This window comes from Schistocerca americana, chromosome 1, assembly GCF_021461395.2.
Source record: "Schistocerca americana isolate TAMUIC-IGC-003095 chromosome 1, iqSchAmer2.1, whole genome shotgun sequence".
NCBI classification, from domain to species: domain Eukaryota; kingdom Metazoa; phylum Arthropoda; class Insecta; order Orthoptera; family Acrididae; genus Schistocerca; species Schistocerca americana.
This window is the reverse complement of record NC_060119.1, coordinates 168009885-168035929: the sequence shown is the minus strand read 5'-3', so window position 1 is coordinate 168035929 and position 26045 is coordinate 168009885. Positions and strand designations below refer to the sequence as shown.

At 38.0% G+C, this 26045-nt stretch overlaps 1 protein-coding gene across 1 annotated transcript in view; it reads left to right on the top strand.

The window, feature by feature from the left end:
• Positions 1–26045, top strand: part of LOC124552186 (calcium-activated potassium channel slowpoke) — an 881186-nt gene that overhangs the window by 342961 nt on the left and 512180 nt on the right. The window contains exon 11 of the mRNA XM_047126498.1: positions 24623–24735. Coding sequence (XP_046982454.1) covers positions 24623–24735 — 113 coding nt within the window. The remainder of the gene's footprint in view (positions 1–24622; positions 24736–26045) is intronic.

Here is a 26045-nt window from a genome sequence, read left to right as displayed (position 1 = left end):
CCGTGTCTGTCTGTCGTGTGTGTGTGTGTGTGTGTGTGTGTGTGTGTGTGTTGAGAAAAAGATGTACATGATCACATTTTACAGTACTGCGGATCATGTTTTGTAGTGATGTAACAGAGTGAGATAATATGTAAGGTCATGTGAATTTTTTATAGATGTTTTACAACATGATCACAACAATATTTGTCCATGAAAAGAGTGTTTCAAAAGTATCTATTTTTCTATACTGTATTGGTGCACAAATTATAGAAATGGATAAATCACAATTAAAATATTTCTTCCCACTTGAAAAATCAGAAAGACTATTGTATGTAGTAGCACAAGAGAGCTTCACACATCTCACTTAAAACAAATTCACATATTAGTGATATTATTTCATCATAAACTGCCTAGTACAAGAACTTACAAATGATGTGTTTGATTTAATCATAAACTGACTAGTGTAAGAACTTACAAATGATGTGTTTGATGTAACTTCTTGAAATAATTACAAATGTAACATACTGAATTTTAATTTTGTCAGTGTATTTCAGTTAATTACATTAGTGTTATTTTCATTCCAGATGTACATGTCTGCAGCAGTTAATCGCATTAAAGTTTTCACACTGTTTACACAGGTCTACCTCTGAAGCGTTCCACCTTAGAAGTGGACGAAAATTTAATCTCTCTTTCAGTGAAATCTCTATGGTGGCATTTGACAAGAGTTTTTATTTTATATATATTTTTTGTAATAGATTCTGTATGTTTTACATGTACATGCATGTCTTCCTATGCATATAATTTAAAATGCAAATGTGTTCATGAATTTTAACACTATGTGCAACAGAAGAGGAAAGCCAAACTTGACAGCTGCTATGCCCAGTGCCGTGGTAGCAGACGCAGAGGATCCACAATTGAAGGTAGAAGTAGATGGGTACTGCACTAAAAACAATGAGCTACTCAAAATGGCAGGTTTATCTTAAAGGTGTAGTGTCCAGTGCACTGCTGCTGCCTGTGACTGCAGCTAGGTCTGGCCATCTTTCATCACTCAGGTATACAGTAAAACTATCCCCACTCAACCAGAGCTTTTGATGTTTACAAAGTTGGGGCTCCAGTCCCGAGCTGCAGTGGGTAATGTAATTGTGAGGAGCATTGCTGAATTGAATTTTTCTTTTAAACCACCTAGATATTTTACTACAAGAAGAAGAGGTTGACAGTATAATATTATTGTGACTCCTCAGTAGTAGGAAGAAGAAGAAGAAGAAGAAGAAGAAGATAAATACCATTCTTGTGGCACATGACAGGGAATGTTGTTATAACATGTTGATTGACAGGAACCTTCTAAATGCTGATATGAAATTCAGACCTTATTTTTATTAAATACCAGTAAATTTACACATGCTTTGAAAGTGATTAAAATCTGTTTCTTCATCACAGCTGTAATGATACTATAGGAGTGTTGCCCTACCTAATATACTAAATTACAAAATTGTAAAATAAGGTGTGATAAATGTTGCACAAAGATCAATGTCAACACGTGGTGAAGAAAATACATATATTAAAATGACACAAATTACAGCAGCTAAAAGTGAAATGACCTCAAAATTAACAATTATTGGAGAAATATACTTGCAGATGTAATGGTACTAGGTGAAACAGTGGCTTGGTAAGAGTAGTGGACACAGAACAAGGCGCCACTATGTCCCAGAGTATCCACCAGCATAACACTAATTTTTCTAATGTGAGGTGCTGGGTTAATGATCTCTCACAGCAGAAATGGCCAGGGCAAGATACAAAGAACAGGCACACATTTACTAGATTGGAGTACCAGCAATGATTGGCAGAACTCAGAACTAGACAATACCCACATGGGCACTAAACACTTGCCGGTTGAAATGTCTTGCAATGTGGAATACTGAATTACACACCAGGGTTTTGAAATAAAAGAGTGAAATTAAGCAAACTTGGTCTCTCTTCTTAAATAACAGTTTACATGATAGCTCGTCCATGCTGAGTTGTAATGTGCATCCACCAGTCTGAGTGATAGTTTAATACAGGAGTAGGAAGATGGAGATAAGGTAGTTGTCATTAAGTTTGGCTGTTGACTGGTCATGGAGCACAAAGTCAGAGGAAAATGTCAGAAAGTTGTCTGCATGGTCTGAAAGCGGGAATATAAGGGAAGGAATCAGCTGTCTTTTGTTCCCAAGGTACTTCAGAAACCACCCACATGACCCCTTTCTAACACCTTCCTATTGGAAGCCATGGTGGACATACAGCTGATTTATTCAGCATACATCAGGAAGTGGTGCTGATGCCATGGTTCTTTCAGGAAAGCAGGCACTGTGGAAACTTGTTACTGTAGCAGATTGTGAAGGAAAACTTTTAGATTCTCAGTGAAGCAGTAATGAATTACTCCCAATAACCCTGGCTACGCATCCTGTACATGCCTTTTGTGTTGAACTGTCTTCTGGAAAGCCAAGTGATAATGCAGAATCTATTACTTCAGTTCTGTTGAGGTATTTGATTGTGTTCCAAGCTTCATTCTATTTTTGTGGTATGAATCTCTCTGTCTATCCTTGCACATTTCACCTAAAATGTTAGGAAATAAAGGTTTAGTGAAAATAACAGCATTAGTGGTCACTGTTGCAGTGCTGCGGTCACAGCCACACCAGCCATGTGTCGCAATCAAAACTCAAACTCTGCATGTGCGATAAGGAGCCCTAGTTGGAATAGGGGATTCATGTCATAGCTGCATTGTGCCTTGGACAATGCATCTTGAAACAGAAATAAAGAACAATGCATTTTGAAACAGAAATAAAGAACAACAGCAATTCTAAATTTGAAGTGGATTATGGAGAATGTAGAAAGGAAATAGTAAGAAAATACAAAAGGAAAATGGCTTCCAGTGTAATTAAAAATTAATATTAAGAGTATGTGAGACATAACTATCACAGTGAACTGTCACTCTGCAACAGTGTGTATACTGGTTTGAAATTTCATGGCAGATGAAAACTGTGTGCCAGAGCAGGGCTCGAAATTCGGACCTTTGCCTTTAGCAGGCAAGTGCCCTACTGACTGAGCTACTGAAGAATGACTCACCACCTGCTCTCACTACTTCACTTCCCCCTCTACCTCATCTCCTACCTTCCAAACTTAACAGAAGTTCTTTTCCATACCTTGCTGGACTAGTTCCCTGGTCTGACACGCAGTTTTAATCTGTCAGGAAGTTTCACCTCAACATAAAGTGAAACGTCCCTCTGGAAACAATCCCTGTGACTTGTAAGTAAGCCATGTCTCAGCCAATTTTTTTTACAGGAGTGCAGTTCCCTCAAGGTATGCAGGAGAACTTCTGTGAAATTATGAAGGTAGGAGATCAGATATTGTTTGATATGAAGCTGGGAGTGTGGATCATGAGTCATGCTTGGAGAGCTCGATTGATAGATCACTTGCTCATGAACGGCTAAGGTCTCAGGTTCAAGTCTGGTCTGGCACACAGTTGTAATATGGCAGGAAGTTTCATCAGTGTCAGCTTATCAGTTTCCCTGTTATTGTTATAACTTACTCCATTATTCCCTAAGAAATGCAAGAGTAAATAAATAAAAACAATGAAGTAACAAAAGGGCACAAAGTTTAAATTGATATTAATGGAGAAAACCATAATATTGCAGCAGAGAAATGAGAAGATGCATCATTTGCATGATTTAGTGGCAGTTCCAACCTCAGATTTTTGAGAGACTATTATCCAAATTTGTTATGCGAAGGACCCAGACAGTCGAGGACAATAACCAAAGCCCATGGTATTAGATTTGGCAGCATATTTGGCCAAAGCATATTGAGTGTAGGGAATGTAATCAGTTTCCTTTGGCAATTGATTTTAAGCAGTCACTCATTGGTGATGGTGCTAACAAAGAAATCCATGCAAAATTTGCTGTTGGTGCTTCGTATGTTTCATGAGTGCTGGAGGTGGAATGTTTATTTCTGTGATGGAGTTTGAGGTGAGAGACTATATAGGACAAGTTTTGCAGCCTTCTGTTGATAAACATATGTAAATTTGCTGTAAGACTTGACAAATATGGCACAGTGTGGTTGTGTTAAGGAGGGCAAAGTAATGTTTGAAATGATTATAAGAGTCCTTATTGCAATAGTGTCTACAGCTTCGATGAATTTTTTGAACGATTTTGTGATGCCTTCAGCTGCCATTCTCTTTATTTGATGTACCATTGTACAATGTAGGCCATAGTCTATTTTCAAGTATCTAAAATGGAAGCATTACCAGTATGTAATTGATGCATTAGTATTACTAATGACCCTAACATAGAAACAAGTCATATCTCAAAGATATGCTAGGCAGATTATAACTTACATGGCATAATATATCCTTAAAGAATTGTCCATAAAGTAAGTTAGAATCTGCCTAGTATGCCTTGGGATATGACTTGTTCATCTCTTAAATTCATAAGTGATATAAATGCATCCATCGTATCATGCTTGTTTTTTAGATACAATTATCACGTATACTGAGGATTAGAAGCATATCTACATATCCATTTTTGTGTATGCCATTTGTCTGCAAATGCTGTTTTGGAATAAAACAAGAAATTATACTAGTGTATACTTAATAAAGAGAATGGCAGCTGAAAACATCATGAAATTATTCAAAAGATTATAAGAATGTTAGCTATGTCTTTCCTGCCTCAGTTGAACTTCTCACTGTTACTTGATCATTTGGGAATAGAATTTCACCATAGTTAATTGGGTAGTAATGTTATTTTTAGCAGCAGAAGCATAGTGAAATGCAGTTCAGTTCTTTTACACAAGCATGTCTGAGTCCCTAAGTGCTAACAGAAGAGTCAGTAGTCATAGATTAAAGACAAGAGAGATAAAGTAAGCATACAGTCTCATAATGTATTTACAGCTAATACAAATAATGCTTTCACATAAAAGTCCTGCCATAAAGTATTATATGTTTAAATGTAATATGTAAAAAGCTATAGTTAACCAAATAGTTGTTATAATACTAAGATAGAAATCAAATAAAAATTTGATTGCAAAAGACAAATTATATTTATTCTTATCTAGAAGGTAAACAGCATATTCATTAAATGTTACATAATTATCATGCACCAGTTGTTTTTGGTTAAGTGACACAGCAGAAGATCAAATAATCTTAATTTTTCAGTGGACAGTTTACCCTAAATAATCTGACATGAATGAAATTGGAAAGAGTGATGACTCGAAATCTATAGAAGTAAGGTTGAGAATAACATGGTATCTGTATTGTGGTCAAACCTGTCAAACCACATAAAAGGTTTGACAGATGCTGCAAGTCATTTACCTTCAGTCTTCATGTCTCCATCAGCTTTATTGCTCTTAAGACAGTTGATAGAAGTGTGTAGAAATTCAAGGAATGTCTGACAAGATGAGAGAAAAAGTGCAAGTTAAGTCTAATAATAGTTATAAAGCCTTTTCAGAGACCTAAGGATTCTTACACTCATACAGCAATACATTTCCTCCATAGTGGTCTATGAGTTAATAATAATAATAGCGAATTTAGGATGACTGCAGAATTCACATGCACAATACTGGGGTCCAGAAAGGACCTTTGTATTCTGGTGTTGAAGTGTTTAGTAAGTTCCTGGCAGTAATCAGGGATGAACTAGGAAAACTTCAGATTCTTAAACATAAAGTAAAAGAATAACTTATCACCTGCTCTTTCTATAATTTCTCACAATAATTGTATTCGCAATTGTAAACTCTGGTTAAAACTCTTGTTGATATTCAACATGTTTTAACGTTTCCACTATATACACAGCATTCTCTGATATCATATAAATGTGTATGTGATGGATGAAATTAGCAGTTGATTAGTATAAGAGGAACAGGTGTAGCTTTCTTCAGAGTACCTTCTTCTCTACCAATATACACATTATCCTGATTTATACTGCAGTAAAGGATGTATTCTAAGAGTAATTAGCTAAATGAGTAGATAACAGTAGTGATAGTATGTGCACCTGGAAACTGAAAGGTCCCAGTCATACCATGGGAAATGGCCTTGACACCTCATTGCTGGGGATATTTGCTAGGAATGGCATGTGGTTTAGATTTCACATTAAATTGTAGGCCCCCTTTCCCTGATACGATTACTGGGATAGATTAGGGTCATGCAAGTCACTGTAGTGGCTTCCAATTGAAATACTTGCATCGGATCATTGAGACACATGAAATTATTATTATAGGTTTTGATATGCTTAGAAAAGTGACCAGCATTTGTTTCCTCTGACTGCAAATGTGTATGTTGGCTCATTCAACGTACCTGAAGCTCTGCTACAGAGAAGGGTTGGCAGAACATGAGCTGTGAATGATTCTGTCTAATCTACATCTACGTATGTACTCCACAGGCCACCGTATGGTGGAGGGTACCCTTCCTTTCCTTTCCTTTCCTTTTCCACTCACAAATAGACTGAGGGAAAAGTGATTGTCTATATACCTCTATATGAGCCCTAATGTCTCATACTTACCTTTGTGATCCTTACATGAAATGTATGTTTGTGGTAGCAGAATTGCTGTGCAGGCAGCCTCAAATGCTGGTTCCCTAAATCTTCTAAATAGTGTTTCTCAAAAAGAACACCTTTCCTCCAGGGATGCCCATTCAGTTCCCTATGCCTTCCCTGTAATACTTGCATAGTGTTCAAACTTACTGATAATAAATCTAACAGCATCCCTCTGAATTGATTCAGTGGCTTCCTTCAATCTGACCTGGCATGGATCCTAGACACTCAAGCACTACTCAAGAATAGGGTGCAGTTGTGTCTTCTGTGTGGTGTTCTGTACAGATGAATCACACTTCGCTGAAATTCTTCCAATGAACTGAAGTTGACCATTTGCCTTCCCTACCACAATCCTCACATGCTTGTTTCATTTCATATCACTTTGCAATATTAATGACTTGCAAGTAAGCCTATGTAGGTAGCATCAGGACAGGATTTGCTGAAAAGATTTCAGGTATATTTAGGCAGACAGTCCTCAGAACAGATCAGTCATTCCAAATTCAAGTATTGGTATAGGAAGAGCTTCTCATAGATGTTAACAGCAAGAAAAGTTCGATTAGCTTTAGAGAAAGACTTTACAAATTTCTTAACAGATAAGAATTTTATTTGTTTCCAGTGAATCAAAGGCTAGATCACTACTTGTCAGTCCACTCTTAATTTCCTCATGCAAGAGCTTGTATGCTAGTTTCCTAAACAACTTCCACATGTTGGAAGACAGTAAAATTTGAGCCTATATAATAGCTAACAAAAACTCGGGCATGTCCTTCTGAAGTGAGCATCAGAAGTGATAGACACAACAGTAATTCCTCATTAATTAAGTCCAGCATTTCATAAACCTTCTTCACTTCAGTGTCTAAACTCAGGGACCTGTTTTGAAAGATTTTCTCACAGCTTAATGTGTTGTTAGCCACGAAACCCATAATTATATTTTAAAACAAATCAAACTATGAAAATTTCAGTTTGTAATACCAACAGTGTTACGTAAAGGATATATAGGTACTTACTGCAAATATTAATTTAGTGTTCGTTTATTCTGTGCACATATTATATAACATTCCCATTTCTGCCATGATACAATTAACTGTGGTTTGCCAGTGATATCACTAATTAGGTAACTTAATATTATTCTCAAACAGTGCAGTTGTTTGATACAAAATCCTCATCACTTAAAGCAGAGGATTGTGAATTTTAAAAGTATTTATTTAACCTCTGCACCCATAGAAGTTACTGATCACTACCTTCCTGTGTAACTGACTGAATGAATCCTTCATTAATAAAAGCTGATCTGTGAGAGATGCTTTGATATCAAAGAGGTGACTAGCTTCCTGGCAACACTAACAGAAAATCTTATTCATGGAAAGTATGAGCAGGACCCAAATATAGCAAAAACCCCTTTCCTACAAGAGGAGGACGGGCAGTGAAAAATTTTCCAGAGTCACTGCCTTTATCAATTCATCATTTGCCATCTATGAGGAAGTATCAGATAGGTCACAGTGCTTGTTTTCTTCTATACTGTTTCACATTACTGGAGATTTGCAGTTATAGATATGCTGTCATTAAGTTCTGTTTCCAGTTAGGGAAATCAGCATCAGAAACTGCCACTTTGCTTCATCAGATGTACAGTGATGAAGTGTTGAGGCAGACTGCTTCATTTCCGTGACTGAAGATAGCAAAACAGGTGAGAACCGATGTGGAAACATTGTTGGTTTGTTTTTGCATTATGAAGTGGATATTCTATCATGAATTCATTCCACAAGGTAACACAACAATCCAGCATTCCCATCTATGAGAGTTAAAATGTTTGTGAGGCCCAGTGGTGAAAAAGCAGCTTGTATGTGGTCAAATGATTGGCTCATCCACCATAACAGTGCTCCTGTTCACAAAATATTGAGAGAGTTTTTGTCTCAGAACAAAGTCTCATTTGTTTCACACCCACACTATTCAATCAGTTCTGACTCATTGCAAATTTTTCCTGTTTCTTATGAATAAATGCCACCTGAAAAGGAAGTGCTTTCCAGACATAGAAGAAAATGAAACAAAAATTGTTGGAGTTGCTATAAATTTGCATGAATCTAAAACCGATTTACAACACTGAGTGAAGTATTTTAACAAGTGCATTGGGTACAATGGACATTATTTTGATGGTGACACATGTTATTAAAGTTTCTGTGAGATACAAAATATGAAATTATGTTTATATTTGAGTCATTCATTGTATTATATGTAATTGCAAAGTACTTGTGATACATCTCTAGAAAATGTGTGCCCAGTGTCATGTTTTATTAATATACATAAATTGAATAATGAGAGGAACTGTGTAGAATGGGTGCATATTCCTTTCGACTTTGCAGAGCCCTTTTTTGTGTGTAATATTTAAAGAACTCACTATTTGTTAGTGTAAACCTTCCAGTAAAAAGGTTGCAGTTTTTATGCTTCTTTTGATTTAATCCAGGTTTAGTGCTAGTTTCAATTTTCTTATGTTGGAACCTTACCACAAGAAACTGATTCTGCTTTAGTCATCTTGAAAATTGTCATCATTGTCATTATTATTGTCATTGTCTCATATACAAGGATTAGAAATCTCTTCCTTTCATCTTTGTACTCAAATATTTTCTGATTAATAATCTGTAGAGCCAGCTCATTATGAACATTTTCATTTGTAATTATTCTCATCTTGTGCAGCCCTTTATTCCACACAAAAACCTTATCTCTGCTGCTTATATTTTTCTGTCATATTTTTTTGCTGTTTATTCAATCCTTGCATCTGTAAGTCAGTAAGAGTACCACCTTGTTTTAAAAAAAAATCCGAATTTGACTTTGTTTTGGTTTTGTAGTTTAGTGTTCTGGTTATTGTTCCACATATTTATAGACTTTTAAGCAGATCTTCATCTTTACTATTATCGTAATTGTATTCAGTTAATGTTAGAATATTATTTTCACCTTGAGTAAAACTTTCTGAGTGACTCTCTTAAGTTAAATACACCTTTGTTGAGTTCAGCTGACAATGTTGGCTGTATCACGAATTCTTGATACACTACAATTTTTTGTTTATTTGTTACTCAGTAATCAGTTTCATATCATATGGATGGTGGAGAGAAAGAAAAAAAAAGAAACAGGGTGTATACGAGCTGGGAAATCTAGGAAAAACCCAGGAATTTTTTGGAATTCTGGGAATTTTTCATTGTTTTAGTCTTCAGTTAAATTTTTGTAATTTCGAGCTGTAGCAACTGATAAACAGCAAAATGTGTCAAAGGCTTTAGGAAGAAGACTATGCAATTCTTCACACCAATAAACTGCAGCCAACAAGCATGACATCACAACTGTTTACATTAAGTTTGTTTGAGCAGTTGCCCATGGTCTCATGTGCATGTGCATTTAAGTTGCATGTGGGTAGTATCTTCTCCCACCTCCAGCTACTGGTAGCGTGGCTGTTAGCTATATCAGCAGTAGCAACAAACAGTCAGTTGCTACCCGGAAAATTTTTTCTGGCATGCCCAAGCTGCCAAATTTGTGCATGCGCTTAGCAGTCTGGGTTGTAGATGAGAGAGGGTTAGCCTCAACGTAAGTTGTGTTTAGTTTAGTGATTTTGCTGTTTCCTCTTCATTTACACTTCTCACATCGAATGAAAATAAAATGGATTTCTGTGGTTGGGAGCTGTCAAGTGAATTAAAATACAGAAGGCTAACATATATTTTATTTGTTTGTTTACTGATTTTATTTTATTTCCACTTTTTTGGCAGTCAGTGACCTTGTAGAGCAATGAAGTTATTTTTGTCAGTTTGCTAAATATATGTGGCTTTTACTAATCTTTTTCTCAGAGGCAGTCAATTTATTAGATGCAAAGTGTTTCATTCTGCACTATTGCCTAGTTTCAACTGTGGACTGAATTTCAAGTGCGCATTTTCATCTTCTGGCATGTATGATATTATGTCATAATAAAGAACCAAACATGAGATAACACAGTAGTGGAACTCCAAAAAAATTTGTACCCCAAAAACTTCACTGAAAAGCTTATCAGTATGGGGCCTATGTCATAGTGAATCTGGGCATACGAATTCGCACTTTTAAGCCAAATTATATATTTTAGTATCGTTTACGAAATGCCCGATCCTCTTGAAGTATCCTATTTTTTTCATGAAGTTATGCAAGATCTCTTAATACTGTATACGTACAAACATATGGGCTTCCTACATCACCGTAGCTGCCCACATCCAGTAATGCCTGTTTACTATCGCTCCCTGGCAACTGCTGAAACAAAGCTATTTCTAACAGGTCATGGGAAAATATTGCAAATGGTGCTTTGAAAGGTGTTAGTTTCAGACTAAATTTCCTTTTACACTAGATGAATTGTGTTAGAATGTGTATGAATGTGCAATGAACTTCTTAATGCTTGACTCTTCATTTAAAACTTAACTCATTGAGGACTAGCCACTTAGAAGAATTTCAAGGTCAGAAGACCAGACATGGTCATTATTTAAAATTTTACTGACACATTTGTATAATGTATCTTAAAGTGTAACACATCCAAAAAAGACCAATATTATATTTGAAAGCTTAACTTTTCTTGTAGCTTTCTTGTAGCTTTTCTTGTTTAAACCATTTACTTTTCCTATTTGTGTGTTCACACTGCTTAACTGTGTTGCTGCTATTGGCTGACTACACCACATGTCCTATGTTCTGAATATCTTTTGTCATTGGCTGGTGAGATCACATGACATGAGCTATGATTGGCTTACAAAAGTGCATGTTGATCTTGATTTCAGTGCTTCGGAAACTGATATGCTGTGTTGAATCTATACTTTAGTAATACAAATACAAAAATATGCAGTGTCGTAATATGAAAATATGCATTGTATCACAGTATGAAAATATGCAGTGTAATATTGCTGCACATCACAGATTTTTCCAACACACTTTTTATTTCATTTTTTATTTTTTTAATTTAATTTAATTTTTTTTTTTATTTTTTATTTTTTTTTTTTTTTTTTTTTTTTTTTTTGCTGAAGTTCCGTGCTGGTGTATAAAACCTTTACCATTCGAAGGATTGATGTTTTTACAGCTCCAAGGGAAAATATATTGTCACTTATTGTGGAAAAGAGTATTTTTCACCTTGGAAGAATTGTATTTTCATGTGGGGAAAAATGTGTTTTTAATCAGGAAATTTGGGACCTTTTTCCCCCCCTCCTTCTCCATGTATACATCCTGAGAAATGTATGTGGATCTCAGAATGTTCCATTGTTACTGCACAAATCTTCCAAAAGTGATGAAAAGTCATGTAACTTACAAGAATAAAATGTGGTTGTGGATGCTAGGTCAGTCTACAACTGTAAGGAAACTTATGAAGTTCCAGTAATCACTAATGCCACTGAGGTAGCAGAGAACAATTATAGTGGAAATTCTCAATTTACACGAAGCATCTCAGTGCTAGAAAGCAACCACTTCCAAAGCAACCATGCCATAGTTAGCCATACATAGGGAAGTTATCCACAGTGCCATCTTGTAAACCATAAAATTTTACAGTTGCCAATTATTGATATTTAAATAAATGCTTTGAGAATACATATATTGGTGAGCAAAGTCCAGTAACTACTTCCTTTCATTCTCAGCCTCCATTTTCAGTTTCTTCTCCTTTTTCATTATCTCTTTTTTTTTCCAAATCATTGTGTGCTTCAGTTAATCATAGTGTTTTGTTTACTTTTCTTTTATTCCTTGTAAATCATTTTCCATTTTCTGTGCATGAACACATTCCTAGAAGCCAACATTATATGAAGACATAATAGAAAGAAAGCAAAGTACACCAAATATTCTTACAAAGTGGAGAACCATGACATAATTTTTTATAATCCTCTCAATACCATAACTACGCAGAGAATTTCAGTTTAAAATTTAAATTGATTGTGTACAGCACATGTTAATAAAATAAAAACTACTATTAAAAAATTTCCTGAGAATAAAATAAAAACTACTATTAAAAAATTTCCTGAGAGAGAACAAAAAAAGATTGTGAAATGTGTATTTGTACTTTTGTTACAAAATCAATTAACAAACCTCTTATCTTTAGTGAGGCTTCAATTAGAAGCTGCTCACAATCTTTCTCTTCAGAAAAATGAAGAATAACTTTTACGGCCTATTCCCCAAACAAACAATATTATGAGTATTTCTCATTCTCTTCATTATTAGTGTATCATTCATTACTTAATAGTTTTGGTAGCATTTTTACATTTTTCTTGCTTGCAGATGCTGCTGAATATGTACAAAAGTATCAAATATAAAATCATTAGCACAGTCATTTTCAAAATTGAGGAGAACTGGAATTCTTGATTGCAAATTCAGATGTAATGTTGATTATTACAAAACATGAATTAACAAAAACACATAATAACTTAGGGTAGCACAGTGGTTAAGACATAGAAACTGCATTCAAGGGAAGCAGAGTTGAAATCACTGACCATCCAATGAGATCTAGGTTTTCAATGGTTTTCTGTAATTCACTTGAGGTGAATGTGGTTTGTTGAAAATTATGTGACCAATTTCCTAAAATTTATAGGATATTGAACTCTAACATCGTGTGTTTTTTTCCTTAACAGAAATGTACTGTTATTCAGTATATAATTTAAACAATGGAAAAACAGGATGGAATGGACAATAGTTTGAAAAGGATAGTTGCTAGTCACCATATAGCATATGCTGAGTCACAGACAGGCACGACAAAAGACTGTCACAGAGTAAGCTTTCAGCCAACACACATACACACACACACACACACACACACACACACACACACACACACACACACACACACAGACTGAAGTCTCTGGCAACTGAAGCCACACTATGAGCAGGAATGCATGAAGAGAGAGGCAACTGAGTGGGGATAAGGAGGAGGCTGGGGCGAGGAAGGTAAGAGATAGCAGGGTAGAGGTGGGGGAGCATGGAGGGGTGAGGTAGAGAGAGGCTAGGGCAGCTAGGTGCACTTGAGTGGTGAGATGGAGGACAGGAGAGGGGAGGGGGGGAGTGCAGAAAAGTAGTGAAGTAAAAAAACTGGGTGTGTCACTGGAATAGAGGGCTGTCTAGTGCTGAAATGGTAACAGGGAAAGGGCTAGATGGGTGAGGACAATGACTAGCGAAGGTTGAGGCCAGGAGGGGTACTGTAACATAGTCTGTATTGCAGGGTGAGTTCCCACCTGCACAATTAAGAAAAGCTGGTGTTGGTGGGAAGGATCCATATGGCAGAGGCTGTGAAGCAGTCACTTAAATGAAGAATGTCATGTTGGGTGGCATGCTCAGCAAGAGGGTGGTCCAGTTTCTTCTTGGCCAAAGTTTGTCTGTAGCGATTCATGCAGACAGATAGCTTGTTGGTTGTCATGCCCACATAGAATGCAGCACAGTGGTTACAGCTTAGCTTGTAGATCACATGACTGGTTTCACAGACAGCCCTGCCTTTGATGGGAAAGGTGATGTTTGTGACCAGACTGGAAGTAGGTGGTAGTGGTGGGACGATGTATGGGACAGGTCTTACATCTTGGTCGATTACAGGGATGTTAGACATGAGGTAAGGGGTTGGGAGCAGGAATTGTGTAGGGATGGATGGATATATTGTGTAGGTTGGCGGAATACCATGGTGGGAGGAGTGGGAAGGATAATGGGCAGGACATTTTTCATTTCAGGGCATGACAAGGGGTAGTTGAAACCCTGGCAGAGAATGTAATTCAGTAGCTCCAGTCCCGGGCAGTACTGAGTTACGAGGGGAATGCTCCTCTGTGGCTGGAAAGTGAGACTTTGGGAGTTGGTGGGTGACTGGAAAGGTAAGGCATAGGAGATTTGTTTTTGTACAAGGTTGGGAGGATAGTTATAGTCAGTGAAGGCTTCAGTGAGACCCTCAGAATATTTCGGTCATCGCAGAAGAGATGACCAATTGTGGCTAGCCTATATTGAAGGGACTTATTCGTATCAAAACGGATGGCAGCTGTCAGAGTGGAAGTATTGCTGAGGGTTAGTAGGTTTGATATGCACAGAGGTACCACTGTAGCCATCTTTGAGTTCGAAGTCAATATCTAGGAATGTGGCTTGTTGGGATGAGTAGAATCGGGTGAAGTGAAAGAGGGAGAAGCTGTTGAGGTTCTGGAGGAATGTGGATAGGGTTTCCTTACCCTCGATCCAGATTGCAAAAATGTCATCAATGAATCTGAACCAGGTGAGGTGTTTAGGACTCTGGGTGTTACGGAAAGATTCCTCTAGATGTCCCCTGAATAGGGTGGCATAGGATGGTGCTATGCGGGTGCCCATAGCCGTACCCCAGATTTATTTGTTGATAATGCCTTGAAAGGAGATCCCACAGGGCATTGGGAAAGCTATTGTTCAGTAGCAGCAAGGCCATGGGCGTTAGGAATGATATTGTAAAGCAAGGTGACATCAATAGTGATGAGCAGGACACTGTGTGGTAAAGGGACAGGAATCCTGGAGAGTTAGGGAAGGAAATGGTTGGTATCTTTCATATAGGAGAGTATGATCCAGGTAATAGGCAGAAGATGTTGGTCTACTAGAGCAGAGATTCTCTCAGTGGTAGCACAGTAACTGGCTGTAATGGGACATCCTGGGCAGTTGGGTTTATAGACTTAAGAAAGCATGTAGAAGGTAGGAGTGCAGGGAGTAGCAGGGGTTAGGAGAGAGATGGATTCTGCGTAGAGGTTCTGGGATGGGCCTAAGGATTCGAGGACAGACTGGAGATCCTGCTGGATTTCTGGTATGGGGTCACTGTGACAAGGCTTGTAGGTGGATGAATCTGGTAGTTGGTGGAGTCCTTCTACTAGGTAATGCTTGCGGTTCAAAATGGCAGTGGTGGAACCTTTGTATGCAGGTAGGATTATAAGGTCAGGATCTGTTTTTATATGATGACTAGGGTTCTGTCTGCAGATGTAAGGTTAGTTTGCATGTTGAATAATTTGGGGAGTGATGGTGATGCAAGGTTCAATGTCAAGAAATTCTGGAAAGTTAACAGGGGGTAATTTGGGGGCAGTGATGATGGATCATGGTTGGATGGAGGAGTGAACTGAGTCAGGCACAGTTTAACACTAGTGTTTGGTTGAGTATGATTGGTAGGGTTGGTGGCAAAAGAGTATTTCCACTGTTGGGACCAGGAGAAGTATTGCATGATTGAATTTGGGAGTGGGACAAAAGGTGAGACCTTTGGAAAGGATTGATATTTCTGTGGGGCTAAGGCTTTTGGAGGAAAGGTTCATGATTGTGTTTCAGGTCTGTTTAGCTTCTTGATTGTGTGTGGTGGTGGGAGGGAGTTCTGGAGGTAGGGGTAAATGTAGTAGGTCTGTGAGACGGCGTTTGTCAGCTATGAGGAGACATGGGGGAGGTTTGAAGGTTGTTGTAGAGATGGTGGACAGTGATATTCCAAGGTGGGAGTAGGAAGTGAGCAGGATGGAGAGTTTTTTGAGGTGGTGTTGTGCATGTTGCTCTAGTTGCTGGAGGACAAGAGTTTCGACAACCTGTCGTAGCCCTGAAATGAGAAATGTCCTGCCCACTATCTTTACCACTCCACACACCACAGTATTCTGCCAACTTACACAATACATTCGTCCATTCCCACACAACCCATGCTAATGGCTAACATCCCTGTGATAGACCTAGATGCAAGACCTGTCTTATACATCCTTCCACCTCCACCTACTTCCAGTCCAGCCACAAACATCACCCATCCCATCAAAGGCAGGGCTGCCTGTGAAACCAGTCATGTGATCTGCAAGCTAAGCTGTAACCACTGTGCTGCATTTTATGCAGGCATTACAACCAACAAGCTGTATGTCCACATGAACGCCTACAGACAAACTGTGGCCAAGAAAAAACTGGACCACCCTGTTGCTGAACACGCCATCCAGCATGACGTTCTTAATTTTGATGACTGCTTCACAACCTCTGCCATATGGATCCTTCCCACCAACACTAGCTTTTCTTAATTGTGCAGGTGGGAACTCTCCCTGCAATACATCCTATGTTCTGGTACCTCTCCTGGCCTCAACCTTCGCTAGTCATTGTCCTCACCCATCTAGCCTCTTCCCTGTTCCCATTCCAGCACTAGACAGCATTGCATTCCACCAATGCAACAAGTCTTTATAGTTCTCTCCTTTTCTGCAGTAGCCCCCCCCCCCCCTCTCCACCTCTATCCCTCCCTCTGTCTAACCTCCAGAGCGCATGTGGCTGCCCTAGCCTCTCTCCATCTCGCTCCTGCTCATTCCCCAGCAGCTCTTCACCATCCCCCACCACTACCCTGCTATCCCTCCTGCTCCTCCTTACCCCCACCCAATTGCCTCTCCCACCATGCACTGCTGCTGCTCCTCATAGTGTGGCTTCAGCTGCCATAGACTGTGGTCGTGTGTGTGTGTGTGTGTGTGTGTGTGTGTGTGTGTGTCATCTATTGTTGACAAAGGCCTTGTTGGCAGAAAGTTTACTTTGTGACAGTCTTTTATACGCACATTTTTTTTTTTTTCAAATTACCATTAGAATATGCATCCATGTACTCATACAAACAGTTTCATATTTGGTACTCCAAAGGGCATTTAACTAAGGATTTCATAAGATGTTCATACTGCACTGGTCTCCGTAAATTAAGAAAAAACGCAAGTAATGCAGCGACATACACAGCATTTGGTGTGTTGTTATCAATATGGTGTTGTAAAAAACTGTCATACGTAACCAGTGACACTGCAATCTACTTGTGTAATCTTAAACATAGGAAACCATTTTATACTTGAGAGCAGGATAGTAGCAGCTGCTGCTAGTCTGACAGGGTGGCTGGGATAGCCATTTTGGTTGAGTAACATGTGGACATAATTTGTGGGACTTTTGCTGCTCATAGATTGTGGTAACAATTATTAACCATAGGTTCAACCATCAGAAATTTCACCTGAAGCTAACATTGTCCACCAGCGACAAATATTTGAAATTTCTTGCTAAATTTCATCATCATATTAACATCTAATATCTATATAGAGGATATGATGAGTCGGAGACAGGCAAAAGAAAGGGGGGGGGGAGAGGAGAGAGAGAGAGAGAGAGAGAGAGAGAGAGAGAGAGAGAGAGAGAGAGAGAGGAGAAGAAGAAGAAGAAGAAGACTGCTGTACATTTGAGCTTTCAACCAAAAAGTCTTCTTCTCAAGTAGAAAACACATACATTCACACAATCACAACTTGCGCGCATATAACCAATGTTTCTGGCCACTGAGGCCGGACTGCATACAGCAATTGTGACTGATGGAGATGCAATCTGTGAGTTAGCTGTGACTGATGGGAGAAGCAATCTGTGGATTGTGGATGTAAGGAGGAGACTGGGGCAGGGAGGAGGAGGGATAGCATGTTAGGGGTGGGGAAAGGTGTAGTGCTGCTTGTGGGAGAAGCATCAGTATGTTGGGAACAGGTTAAGGCTGCTAGGTACAGACAGGAGGCATGTGGGGGAGGGTGGGAAAGGGGTAGGTGGTGGTAGAGGTGGTGGAATACCACTGTGGGAGGAGTGACAGGGTAATGGTTAGGATATTTCTCATTTCAAGGCATGACAGGAGTCAGTCAACACCCTGGAGGAGAAAGTGATCCAGTTTATCCTGTCCTGAGTGGTACTGAATAACAATTGGAGTGTTCCATTCTGGCCTGACAGTGGGAAGTAGGGGACTGGAGAGACAAAGCATGGGATATCTGTTTCTGTACAAGATTGGGAGAGTAATTTCATTATGTGAAGACTTCAGTGAGACCTTTGGTATATTTGGAGAGGGACTGCTCATTATTACAGATGTGATGGCCATAGGTGGTTAGGCTGTATGTATAGGACTTCTTGGTATGGAAAGAGTGGCAGCTTTTGAAGTGGAAGTATGGCTGGTGGTTGGTAGGTTTGATATGGGCAAAGGTACTAGCCATCTTTGAGGGGAGTTTAACATTGAGGAAAGTGGCTTGTCATCTTAAGTAGCATCAAGTAAAGCAAATGGGAGAGGAAGTGTTATGGTTCTGGAGGAATGTGGATAGGATGTCCTCACCCTCAGTCCATATCACAAAGATGTCATTGATGAATCTGAGTCACGTGAGGGGTTAGGGATTGTAGGTGGTTAGGAGGTATGTTTGTAGATGGCCTGTGAATAGGTTGGCACAGGATGGGGTCACATGCATGCTCATTGCTGTACTAGGGATTTGTTTGTAGGTGATGCCTTCAAAGGTGAAATAATTATGGGTGATCATATAGTTGGTCATAGTGACCAGGAAGTAAGTTGCAAGTTTGGAGTCAGTCAGTCATTTGATAAGGTAGTGTTCAATAGCAGCAAGGCTGTGGATACTATGAATGTTAGTGTAGAGGGAGTTGGCTTCAGTAGTGAAAAGCAGGGCACCATGTAAAAAAGTAAGAGAAACTGTGTAGAGTCAGTGGAGGAAATGTTTGGCATCTTTTATACATGATGGTTGGTTACAAGCTGTAGGCTGAAGTTGTTGGTCTACGAGGTCCTCGAGAGTAGAGTTTCTCTTGGGGCCCTAGGGGTTTGAGGAAAGACTGGAGATCTGGAATGGGGGCACTGTGGCAGGGTTCGTGGGTGGAGGAATCTGACAGCTGGCAATTTCATGCTCCCACTCCAGCACTACACAACTTTAATTTCACCAATGCATCCACTAATCCTTTTCCCCTCCTCTACGTCTCTTCATTTCAACTCTCTCCCCCTTCGCCTTCAAACTTCCTGACTGCACCTAACTGTCTTGCCGTGGCCCCACCATGTCCCCACTTGCTCCGACAAGCAGCTGTACACAGTCCGACCTCAGCGGCCAGAAACACTGGCGGGTGTGGGTTGTGCTTGTGTGAAAATGTGTGTGTGTGTGTGTGTGTGTGTGTGTGTGTGTGTGTGTGTGTGTTTCTATTTCAGAAATCCTTTAGGTCAATACCTCAAATGTGTAGAAGCTCTTTGTCCCCCCCCCCCCCCCCCCCCCATATTTGCGACTCTTCATCCTCTATATGCTGAGTAGCAATCTATCCTTTTCATAATATTGTCATTATTCCCTCCTGGGTTTTTCAGTGTTCAACATATTCAATTTTCAGTGTATCAGTTGACATTATTTTTATTATTTTTCTTTGGTTTATGGAGACCAGTATAGAATTGGATGACGCAGAATCAAAATAACAGCACCAAAACTACAGTGTTCAAAGCAAATGTTAATCAGAAATGATTATGCAGTACAGGAACTGGAAGAAACAATACCCATCGAACATATAGACTGGTGCGTGTGAGAGTAATAGTTTGGCGTGATTATTCCCTTCCCTAATCACATAATGAACATACTACACTATTGTTTTTGCTTCATATCAAGTATCTATCACCTCTGTAGATAGTGAACTTCCATTTTTAGGAAGAAAATATGATTCCCCGAATGTAGACATTTACAGACCAATTTAACTTTTTACAGTATTTTTACAAGTATTCAAAAGTTGTTGCATATTTGCTTTCAGAAGGGTATATTAACTGAATAGGCAGCCTTCAAATTTGTGGATGGTTTCTTAGAGTTTATAATCAAGAACACTTCACGAATGGGTATCTTCTGTGATTTTATGAAAGGCTGTGATTGCATAGATCACCAACTACTCTTAGAGAAAGTCCAGTGGCATCTTGGGCTAATTAGGTAACCTGAAATACTGTCTGACCAACAAGCAGCAGAAAGTAAAATTTTAAGCTGTAGATTGCAAATTGGGAATAGCTATCTCATTCAGGGTGGAGGGCAAGGTGTTACTCATCACAGAGTCCCACATGGTTCTGTCCTCAGTCGTTTACAGTTTCTGATTTATACTAATGATCTGTCTGGTGATGCATATGGTGATAAGGGCAAAATTGCTATGTGTGCAGATGACACCAGTTTTGTAATGGAAAATTTGCTAACCATAGTTACCAACAACATTGTATCACAAGTCTTTTAACAGTTTTAATGTTAACTCCCTTTATGCTAACCATAGAAAGACGAATTTTATGCAGTTTCAATGAAGTCACAGAAATGGAGATGAATTTATGATGATGATGATGTTTGGTTTGTGAGGCACTCAACTGCACAGTTATCAGTGCTGGTACAAATTCCGAATTGTTGCTCAGTACAGTCCCGCAACTTTCATGAATGATGATAAAATGATGAGGACAACACAAACACCCAGTCATCTTGAGGCAGGTGAAAATCTTAGACCCCACAGGGAATCGAACCTGGGACCGGGTGCTTGGGAAGCGAGAACGCGACCACAAGACCACAAGCTGCGGACTGGAGATGAATTCATGATGATCTTCAACATCCAGCTGTTGTAAAGAGTTGGACCTCCACTTAGACTTCAGACTAAACTGGAGACATCAGAAACTCCATCTCTGAAATTATTGAGCTTAACTGCTCTATTGCATTAAGAGTGCTGTCTTGCATTGGTGATCAAATGGTCAGAAAGGGAGTGTATTTTTTTCTTGTTCAAAAATTGTCATTGTTCAGAAAAGATGGAGTACAACCATTTTTAGAGTGCCTTCTTATATAGCAAAATGCACAGTGTGCTAGTTAGTGAGACAGGGAGGTGTGCTAGACCCAGATTGAATACCGAATCCCCATGGTGGATTAATGACCTTGGGTTGGTACGAGAGCCCTCCTGAGCATTACTTAAAGCTGATTCCCATGCTAATTTAGACAGTTGGAGGGCCGATACTCAACTTTCACCTCAGACGATGTAGTACGAAAACAGTTAAAGTGCGATAACTTACAAAAAAAGTTTGTGTGATTCACAGACAGATGACACACATGATTTCCCTACCAGAAGTTACCGTGATGACTGTGGTGTTAAAAATGGTATCTGCCCACGAAGTTAAGTAATCCATATAATTTACCAGATCCTGAAAATGTGAACTCTGTACTAGATGGGATGAAGGCAAGGGAAAGGAAGAAAGAAAAAGATTCAATTGTAGAGTACTTGTAAGTCTGAGAACCTTCTGTCACAAATTGTTTAGCCAGATGGGAATTCTTACCACTGTTTCTCATATTTTCTTCACCATAAAGAGCCCCCCCCCCAAAAAGAAACCAACCCACCATTCCATGTGCATTATACTAGATGTAAAAATAGTGTACACTACCAACCAAAAAAGTCTATACCTAGTGCAAATGTTTCCAAATTTCTTCCCAGTGGGCTTATAAAGTTATGGAATACTGAATCCTTTTCAAAACTAAACCATGCTAATTTCTGTTGAATCACTCATTCTAATGGATCTATGGGACACACTCAAATAAACAAATAAAAGGAGTTCAAATAACACCCACGATGGACTAGCAATTACCTCGTAACTTGCTATTGCCCAAACACAATGCAGTGAAATGAAACACAGACTTGAACAGTGGCAATTACAGTGCTACTGCACAAAGAAACACTGATACAAAATACTAACTGCCAAAATTGTCCAACTTTTTGTTGATTCAGAACTAAGAACCAGGTCACTCTAAAATGTTTAGAAACTTTACATTTATGTGTTATTAACAATTTGAACAAATTTGTTGTCTGATATATTAAGTAAAGTATTCTATGCTTTAATCAAATACAAGGTTTGCTAAACAGGTATCAACTGATATTTTAGTGGTAAGATAGAAAATTTTTTTAAAAGGGTGTTGTAATTATTTCTTTTTGAGTCTATACTTACGCTCAGAATATTTAAGAGGATAGGAGATAGGGGTTTTCATTCTGCCCAGGTACAAGACTCCAAATTACCACCATAAGTTGCAGGAGTCTGATATTGAATTAGCTGATGGAATTTTACTCATAGGAAAGGAGACAAAACATCATTAGTTTTGGTATTTTATACTGCAATTATGATTTGTAATTTAACTGTTAAAATTCTCATTTACGATACAGATTTTGTAGTATAATAGTAAAGAATACTAGCATTTGATAAACCAGCCATTAATTAGACCTTCATGCTGGAAGTATATATACAATATGTTCTAGACCTTCTATACCAGCTCTTTATTTTGTAAATGGTGCATCTGAAATTTTCCTCATGACTGCATTTTAAGCAAGTCTTAAGACCTATTATAATAGTGAACCTAGATTCTGCTAACAGCTGGTATACACAGTAAATTTCCCAATTTCAAAGGGGAAAGAAAATTATTACTAGTAATAGTGCTCTCAAAAATTAGTTTCCATGTGGGAAGTTTTTTTTTTTTTTTTTTTTTTTTGACAGTGGCATGTACACTATCTGAAAATTGTAAGTAGTAAATGTAGAAGTTAGATAGCATGTAGCATGTCCTTTCTGCTTGTCCCATTCCTTGTGGTGAAAAAGAGGTTTTTCTTCCTCATTTTTCTCACTGCTGTGCAAATGTCACTTTCATGTTAGGTTCCTTTTAAATACAACTGTTTTTTATAGATGACTGTGGTGTGCATGTTATGTTGTTTATGGTGATAATGGGAGGTAGGAGAGAGTGCTATTACTTAGTGTTAGGGATAATTGACAATGACAGTTCTTTGTCCTTAATGAGGTCAAGTCTGCAATGCAATGTATTCATCTGGGGATGACATTTTTATACAGTTGAATCTGGTCATGTAAAACTATAAATGTGATTCTGTCAGAAAATGAATAAAAAGTTTTTCAACAGTATTGTAGCAATCACAAACGTCTTCTTATGATTATAATATTGTTTGCATTAGCTGCAAGTGATAGTTTAAGTGAAAAGTGATTGTAAATGTTAAAGCAAGAAAGTGGATAACAAAATCAAACAATGGAAAATCCAGAATGAAATAATGAGATTATTATGAAAAGGGTAGATTGCTAATCACCATATATAGTGGTGATGTTGAGTCGCAGACAGGGAGAACAAAACCATGGCAGCCAAAAACAAGTGATCATATGGTGTGAGCTGTGCTTGTGTGAATGTGGGTTTGTATGTTGTCTTATCAGAGGAAGGCCTTCTGGCCAAAACTTACTTGTTCAGAAATTGATTAACATTTGTTTTCATACTCTACATTGTTCAGTACTGGGCACTTCAAGGATTATGTAAGAGTTAATGAAGTATAGATAGGGAATTTAAAATAACCTAGAATGGCGTGTTTGTCCTGCTGTAGGCTTTGGATTAATTTTAACTTCTCTTGACCACCTGCCTTTCTTCTTGTTTTCTGTGTATATCTGCTGTAGCAGTCCTTAGTAGATTCTCAATAGAAAAGTCTACATATAGGACATTCACTTTGGGTCAGTTATCCTTATTTGTTCCTATTTTAAAAAGTGAAGCACATGCTCATCTAGTGCCTCAAATACTGTTAATACTCACTTTTAACTTCCATATTTTGTATTTATAAGGGACTTGTCAGGGGGGGGGGGGGGGGGGGGGGGGGTTGACAGTGGTATACAAAATACCCTCTGTTGCACACCTCAAAGTGGCTTATGGAACACTTATGTAGATATACTGAATGGAGATAAACAGATATGAAGAATAATATAAAATATTATTCAGTTTTGTTATTAGGGCAAAGAAAAAATTAACAATGTAAAATATATGTCCATAAGCATAACAGTGCTGTTATTACTTTAACATTCATAAATACAGTTGTTTATTCTTTCACAGGATCTGAAAATTATTCTTTACAGGGATAGAGGCTGAACTGCAGTTGAGCTGCATGTTTTCATAAATCATGCACACAACCTCTTTGTTGGATTCAGTCTTATTATTAATTTCTTTATTTGCAGGGATTACAGTCATAGTTGTTAGAATTAATCCTTAGGAATTTCAAAGAGCATTATTTGTTATGTATACATGGGTTTTATTGACATGTAAGTTGGCACCTGACTTTCACCAAAATTTTTGTTTAATTGCAGAACATCATTATTTAGAGAAGAAAATGGGATTACTTTGTGAGGAGTGTTTCATGTAATGGCAGATTTTTTGTGTAGTGAATAACACTTAATGAGATTTTAATTGTCTCCTAGATCTGTAAAACAATTTGAAGGTTGCTGTGAGGTCATCTGGATGTGTTTTCTCAAAGACAACCAGAGATAAATAATTTATTGTGTTAAGAATTGATAAATTCAGAGTTTAGGAATTGCAAACTTTTCATCATGTAATATGTGTCTCCAGTCACCAGATATGCAGTCATGGCAGAACGACTATTTACGTGGAACTGGCATGGAGATGTACACAGAAACACTGAGTCCTACATTTATAGGCATGCCTTTTGCCCAGGCTACCGAGTAAGTAGTGGGCTGTTGCAGTTATGTTTTGCATTTATTTCAGTATCTATAGGTCTATGCTACAACTTCTTCTCATTTGTTCCTATTTTATTTCTGTCTAGCCATGAAGTATTTCACCCCTAAAAATAAATTGCTAAAATTAATAAATTTATCACATTAATATTGTTGTTCTCTCTCTTGTGACTCTAGTAGATTTCTTTTGATACCTCTCATTATTTTCACCTCAGATGCCTGAAAACTCAAAGAAAGTAGGGTTGACTATTTTGGTTGTGTAATGAAGGAACGTAATCAAAAGTGTAAATGAAAAATCTTCATTATGTCATTACCACTCCTTTATGTAATTGGAAATTTAATGGAGCTAGAGGTCTGAAGAAATATTTATCCCACCTTCCCTTTCTCTCTCTCATAAAAAAATTCTAGTATCTTTGTACTTGGCTGAACAATGACAAGATATTTTTATCATAGAGCAGAATTTGAACCACAACATTCAATGAGATGTTATTTGAGAAGAGGTCCATCTTAGTTAATACATTGAATAAGCAAAAGAAAAGTATAATGATCTCTCAAAAGTTTCAATAGTTTTATTTGCAGACTAGGGAGTGAGCCACTGTATATTTATATTTTTAATTACTGGGGTCATTGAAACAAGTAAATGGTTCCACATAAGATTTCTATTAGCTATAAATATGCCAAATACTTTTTCTTCTTTTTCTTTTTCTTTTTTTTTTTTAAAAAAAAAGACAGAATATTGTTTCTTTAGAAGATAATAAAGGCATCATTATGATTCTCAACATTCTTACAGTCTTGTGATTCTGTTTATGTAATGCCAAGTTTTCCCTTTTTGTACAAGAAACATGTTTTATCCCCAAGGGTTCCAAGACCAAAAAATTGTGATAGATTCAGTAGCTTCTCAGATTTACAGTAACTTCATTGTCTTTTTTTAATACATAATTGTAGCATCTGTCATGGAGACTCTTCAGTTATTATCTGTAATCACTTTGTAAATCTTTTAGCAACTTTCTAGAGGCAATTCTTTAGGTACATACTGTGTGTCCTTTGTCTGTGTTTTGTGATGATTTGTGTTATCTCACATACCATCATGATATCTGTGATTCATTGTGTTCCTTGTTTCAGTTTCTCTTCATGACTCTCTACACCATATAGCATGCAGTTCTCAAGAAGTATTACTTGTATATGGATTATTAACTGGACTTTGGTCTATATTTTGCGTTTATATCCTGAGCAACTGGAATTAAATTTTGGCGTGCATACATGTGTGTTTAGATCTTTGCCTATGTCTTGCTGCTTGA